The sequence below is a fragment of the Hemiscyllium ocellatum genome, chromosome 32 (genome assembly GCF_020745735.1).
Source record: "Hemiscyllium ocellatum isolate sHemOce1 chromosome 32, sHemOce1.pat.X.cur, whole genome shotgun sequence".
Classification (NCBI taxonomy): Eukaryota; Metazoa; Chordata; class Chondrichthyes; order Orectolobiformes; family Hemiscylliidae; genus Hemiscyllium; species Hemiscyllium ocellatum.
This window is the reverse complement of record NC_083432.1, coordinates 47,737,133-47,743,613: the sequence shown is the minus strand read 5'-3', so window position 1 is coordinate 47,743,613 and position 6,481 is coordinate 47,737,133. Positions and strand designations below refer to the sequence as shown.

Here is a 6,481-nt window from a genome sequence, read left to right as displayed (position 1 = left end):
TTATTATTGACTGAATTATAAACGTCGCTGGTGCTAGATGGCTTCAGATAGCTTTTGGTTTCAACCTCTTGCATTCATCTTCCCTTTGACATTATTTAGGCTTGACTTTACTAAAACCATGAATGCATGCGTGAGCGGATTTACAATTGTGGCAAAAGTATAATTTATATTCAACACTAGTATTTTCACGCTTTTGCGCCTTATGGTTTAGGTTGGCATGAGGGTTGGCATGCAAAGACTTCGATCAGTTTACAGCTAGTTCACGAGTTCACAAAGACGTTTTAAGGGTTTCTCATTAGATCCAAAAATGCTTGGTGTTCTCGGAGTTTTTTTTTGTATTTCCGATTTGCTAAAGGTGAAAGACCTGCACCGTTGTTTGCAACGTTCATATTTGATACAATAGTGTTAACAACTCCACATGCAAGGGCAGACGCGATTAGCCGTACAGAATTCTACATTCATTTGACTAACCGCCTGACTGTCTTTGTATTTTGGGTTATATGTGTGTGTTCTAGCGACCGCTTGTATGTTTGTGCACACAGGCACGCGTGTTCCGTGTGTGGGAGAGGAAGGTTATCCTTGCACTGGTCCTTTAATTATTTGGATGGGCAACATTCTCAACCATATAAACAAAGCTTGAACGGAAAGAACTGTGTGAGTTCTTGTTTGCTTAATCTTTTTAAAAAATATATACATTTATTTTGTACTATTTCGAGCGATCTTTAAATTCATTCTGTTTGTTGAAACAAAGGTTGCAAATGGACGGCCGTGCTCATGTTATGAAGCAATTAGCCAGAAGGTGGCACACTTGTTCTACATATCATAACACTATCAGATCAGCCCACCAAAAACCGTTCGATTATTCATGAGCAAGCAGGCGTCAAGATCATTGGCTAATACGCACGTGACTGTCAAGGTCAAGGTCAAAAGCTTATCGATGTTATTGGATCTAAGTACCCAAAGATGGTAGCAGGTTGCAGTTGATACTTGCTTACAATGTCCTTAACAACGTCGACCCTCACCTTATCCCTACTCCTGCATCCCAACAACCCCAACATGGACAATCCATACTCAACATGGTTGCACATTCATGTACTTTTTAATCACCAAGAACCTATGCACTTCCATATCATTAAAAGTACATAGGTGATTTCCTAACGCTAAGCCCGGTTCAGTAAAGTGGCAGCTTTATCTAGACAGCGATCGGAAAGCTTCTCTGCTCACCAAGATCTTCCTTAATGAATTTCAGTTGCAGGAAGTAATTCACTGGTTTGTGCCCTCGATACTAATGATCAGTCGTCTGAAAACCAGGCGACCAGCCAGACACTATTTAAAGTGAGAAGTCCAAGACGAGTGTTGATTTGTGTGATACCGCCCGGCTTCACCCAGTATAATTTGCCGATGTCTTTCTTTCATTCAAATAAAACAAAGAACCCCGGGTGCTGGAAATCTAAAACAACAACAGGAATCGCTGGAGAGTGTTTTTGCATCAATTTCTGTATTTTCTTTCTTTCATTTCGTTTTCCTTTTTACAAAAGCAGTGAGTTATGTCTGGATACGCATCTATTTCGTCCAACTTTGTTTAAAAGATTTCAATTAATTATACGAATTTACTTTAAGGGAACGCATTTACTGATTTTAAAACTGTTAATATAGTTAACTGTCCCCTTCCAGAAAGTAGGCTTTGCCTCAATTACAATTTTTCAACGTTTGTTTTGTGATCTAATCAACATATTAAATTTAAAAACCTATTGTTACTGCCAAGCGCGAAAAACTACGAGAATCCATTTACCTTTTTAAAATCAAGATGATTTAGATGAAACTAATTTATAAATTTTGAAAATATAAAGCAGTAAATGTATCATACAACTTCAGGTTTACTTAATAACTGTTCATTATCTCATTGCATCTCATTGCATTATAAATCAGTAACAATATCACTTCATTGGTTTCTCATATATTATAAGAAATATGTTATATACCAAAGGGCCATTGCTACTATCATTAGACGGGTGTGGAATGTAAGCACATTCCCTGAAAAACTAATATGGTCACAAAACGTTCAACCCTATTTTTCTTATTATTAACATTTCCTCTCAAACCTTTGAGATTATCAACAGCTTTCAGGCGGTTTTACTGCAATCATTGCCAAAACTCGACAGTTTAATACGTAACCCAAACAAAACATAAAATTAGCATCTACACCAGTAAGACATACGTTACATACCTCCACTAAAACATAACTGATAATAAACAGTGATGTCGGTATGGTTACAGCGTTGTAATAATTAAATGTACATTCTGACCATCTATTTTAGTCCATTTTAATGGCATTCCATATCATCTCCTCCGTTACAATATGAAAAGCAGGAGGACATGTTAGCATTCTGCAGACAAGGCTCCGTGAAATAAATGTGCATTTAAACCTGGTCGGTCAAAATCGTCTTTCGCACTGTTGTGATAAATTTCCCCAATTGAACAGTTTCAATTACCTTTTTTTTATAATAAAAAGGGAGTAATAACTAAGGTGTGTTGCTTTTTACTTTCGCGATGACTTTCTTTTCCTTCACTCTTCTGTTTTGAAACCAGATGGTGATCTGCCGTTCGCTCAGGTTTGTTGCCGCCGAGATCTTCCTCCTCTTATCTTTCGTGATGAATTTATTTGTCGCATATTCTCTCTCCAGTTCTTTGAGTTGGACTTTGGTGTAAGGAATCCTTTTCTTCCTCCCGCGCCGAAAGGAACTTCCATCCTGTTGGTGAGCTGCAACATCTGCTGTGTGTAACCAGACACGCCCCGCCAAAAAAAAGCACAGAAAACAACATCAGAAAAAGAAAGTGCAACATTGAAAATAATGCAGACAAATTAATTTAAAACAAACTTATGACTATGGATTTTCAGATTCTTAAGGGAATATGTACAACTATGTCCATGTGGCAATGAGCCCTGGGGAGTTAATTCTGCAACAAATGTATTAACACATCAGACTGTACAACAAAAGCACATCTCTGCAACTGATGATATTCTAACTGAGTTCCTTCACTGAAAGCATGAAATATAACTCTACATTTTTCAATCCTGTTCTAAATTATCAGAAATGATTATCTGACAAATGCATAAAACCGTGATGATTCCAATCTAATTAAATATGCATTGTTTGGAATGGCTCATTCTGCTCTGAGGGAATGCAACAATAACCTGTTACCTGCCAGAGTGGATTTCCAGAGGTGTCCTGATTGTGGCTGTTCCTTAGAGCAGCACATCTGACTATTCCACCCATTAAGGGCCCAGGGCTGGTAGCCTTCCATAGGCAACAAGGCTTCGTGTCTCGGCTCTCCCGCGCCACTGATAGTTTGGACCACAGAAACGTCCAGATAGCTGGGCATTGGTTGGTAGGCACTCGCGTAGCCATGGTAGAAAGCGAATTCCTTCGGTCGGCCTGGGTACTCATCAGTGGGGACAGAACTGTCTATGTATTTGTCTCCTGGGTAACTAGATAGGGCGGCAGGCTGGGTGCAAGGTTTGATTGAACTTCGACCCATTCGACAGGAGTAGTAGCCGCTCCCGAAATATCCATACGGTAAAGGGGCGGCGGTGGAGGCCTGGGGAACCGGGCACGGGGTGCATTGCTTGCCAGGTTCCACTACCCCAGGGCCGGAGACGTCGACTGTTGAATAGCTAGAACTGTGAACCAAAGGTGAGGGGTGAGCTCCGAGGGCAGAATGTGCCATCAAATTCCTGCACTGGTTTGCAGAGAAATTGCCGGCACCAACAAAACCTTCCATTACTCCGCTATTCTTGTTAATCTCCTCCGAGTTGCTGTCATACAGGAACATCACAGTGTCGACCCAGCGCGGCTTGAGAAGCAGTGACACTGTCATATCACGTTCAGCATTGGCTCTATAGTTCCTTTTAAGAGACGCAGGACTGAGAGCAATAGCGAATTTCTCCCAGCTAACTGCACTGACGCGCAAGCCCGGGTTAAAAAAACACGCACGCCCATTGGCTGCCCGGGAATCACATGCTATGCAAACACTGACAATAAAACTTGCCGCAGAATTGGCAAAGAAAGATTAATCGCGAAATAGAAAATATTAAAAGCACGCGTTAAAGAATGCATAGTAGTTGCAATTATAGAAAGTGGGGGAATTGCATTGGGCAAATCACATTGAACAAACAGCACATTTTCCATTGAAATTAAACGATCTGACACATGAACTAAATTAAAGTATTTTCAGTATCTGGAATCTCTCTGCTGCATAATCGGCGATGTATTTGATTCAGTTTGATGGGGTACAGTTTCCTGTTTTTAATCCTGTTTCGGGATAAATGATCTACCTCCCAGAGCTGAGACGTTTGACATTCTCATTGCCGCGCCAGCAGTACCTGGTGTGTATTGGTCGATTAAGGGTTTCCTTTGGCAATTCGTTTGCGTTAGAACTAATCCTCGAACGGACTAATCCGTGAAATCTTTCCCTTCTTAACTTCTGTTCCCCCCAAGTTGCCAAAAGAAGCCCAAAATTTCGAAACGGAAGTTGGTGAATCTAGGCTGAAGGGAAGCGTCCGGCTGCTGTCAACAATTCTAGAAACCAAGATTTCTTGGCTATCGCTATGTTTCTGTCAGGCCCACCGGGTTGTATGATACAACTAATGAGAGAATGATAGTTGGTTAGCACCACGTTTTAATTGAAAAATAATAACGATGCGGTGTTAAATTATATCAAACAGTTACTCTTCACTTAAAACCAATGCTTTTAGATAATGTGCGTGGAAAGTTTTAAATTCCGACGCATTTGCACCACCTTCCAGTTATCTACAGCATATTAATAAAACATATATACTCATACATCAGAACAGCTCCTGCATGTACATGTACAATATTTTGCTTTATTCTGTCATCAATCTTGGTTATCTAAAGCTAATGTAATGGTGTATCATACATTCGGTTCAAAACCCTATGACAACTTTGCGCCATTCCCCACATCAACAGAGAGTATGCACATTAATCGAAAGAGCATTGCAGCACTGCATTCCTGGTGAAGCCGTTGACAATTTATATGCGACCTGCCAGTCATGAGGCATCCCAGTCCTGTGAAATTGTGTATTCTACATGCTGGCATTCTATTGTCCTCACTGTGTGCCACCTTAGATTGTACCGTGCAGTTCCCTCTCCAGCCTCCACAAATCAGTTTCACTCATTAAAGTCTGAGTAATTGACAGAGATTTAGTACAGTAAAATAGCAAAGTGTAGCACCGTTGTGATAGTCCTTGTGAGAAGGCTTTAAGAGGATCTTATCAGCATTAATTCACTCAAATATCATAAAAAAGTTTTCCGATTTTAATCTCCAGTTATATTTTCAAGCCATGCATTTTATTTCACAGTAATCGCAAATCAAACGGTGTTCTCCTTCCTAAAGTCACCCAGGTCTTTAGATGTGCCTTACCGAGCTATATCTTTTCTTAGATTTATTTCGATTTGTTTCGAACAGGTTTCAAACGAACCTGTTTGGAATTATTACGTTTTTGGTGGAATACAGATTTCAGGCTCGCTTGGATTCTAGATTGATTTAGATGGCCCTACTTGCTGCATCCCGCCTCAAGAAGCAAATAATTCAACTCCACGTATGAGGTGGGGTACGTATTGTCAGATCAAAGGTGCTAGGTAGATGCAGTCGGAATTATTTAGACGTTGGCAAATTATGGCCGATGCCATCATTTAAGTGTAGTAGGGTACGGTTTGATTTTAACCTCACGTGAGAGCAAAGGGATAGCTTACTATTTTTAAAAATCCGCCTGTGATTGGCTCACAAATCTCTTCCTGATTTAAAAAGCCAGGGCTATTAAGTTGGTGTTGCTGCTGATATTCGAATCCGGAGAGAAGCGCAAAGTTTTTTTTTCAATTTCTTTCGTAATGTTCATTGCGGCAGTGACATGTTGGAACGATGTGACAATATTGTAACGAAACTGTTGCTTGTTCATTTGTAAATCACCTCGAATCATTACCAACCTTGAAAATAGAACGAAGCAAACCATTTTTTTTAAAAAAAGGGACAACTTCTACAATGTAGCATTAAGTTGAAAATTAACTTCTGGGTATGAAATAAAACTCGGCAGCAATTTGTCCCATTTGATGGCACTGACATTGCTGTGGGATGAATAAAAAAAACCTAAAGCAGGATATAGGTTTTTAAAAAGTCACTATTAGCACTGAGGAAAGCGGGCCTAGCTCAGTAGAGGAATAGAGGAATCAATTGCAAAATGCTACTCTTTTTCTCAATAAAATTCATGCAGATCAATGGACCAATAAATGGTAGGTTTAAAGAGATTTAACGGTCTAGCCACTAAAATAGAACTCAAACGTTCGTGGGGCGTCTTTGGAAGTAATAAGGTGCTACAGTCTTTTTCCCTTTCCTCCGCTCTGAAGCCGTCAGAAGACAAAAGCTTTAATATTGTGCGATGTTTCCAATTTATTTAAACAACACT

General features: G+C 39.9%; 1 protein-coding gene across 2 annotated transcripts; it reads right to left on the bottom strand.

Annotated features, from left to right (window-relative positions):
- Positions 1 to 2,522: 2,522 nt before the first annotated feature.
- hoxb13a (homeobox B13a) lies at positions 2,523 to 3,879 on the bottom strand. 2 transcript variants are annotated; one of them, XM_060848708.1, is made up of 2 exons: positions 3,204 to 3,879; positions 2,523 to 2,773 (listed from the first exon to the last, which is right to left on the bottom strand). In XM_060848708.1, the coding sequence occupies exons 1-2, from the start codon at positions 3,877 to 3,879 to the stop codon at positions 2,523 to 2,525; spliced, it is 927 nt and encodes a 308-aa protein (XP_060704691.1). The 2 variants fall into 2 exon arrangements, with proteins under 2 accessions (XP_060704691.1, XP_060704692.1); XM_060848709.1 differs by having other exon boundaries at positions 2,523 to 2,770.
- Between the last annotated feature and the right edge of the window lie 2,602 nt (positions 3,880 to 6,481).

Excerpts from the sequence above, each read along its gene's own strand:
- hoxb13a (XM_060848708.1), bottom strand. The coding sequence starts at position 3,879 with ATGACAGTGTCACTGCTTCTCAAGCCGCGCTGGGTCGACACTGTGATG. Across the intron at positions 2,774-3,203 it reads CTGGAAATCCACTCTGGCAG|CAGATGTTGCAGCTCACCAA; the intron begins GTAACAGGTTAT and ends GGTTACACACAG.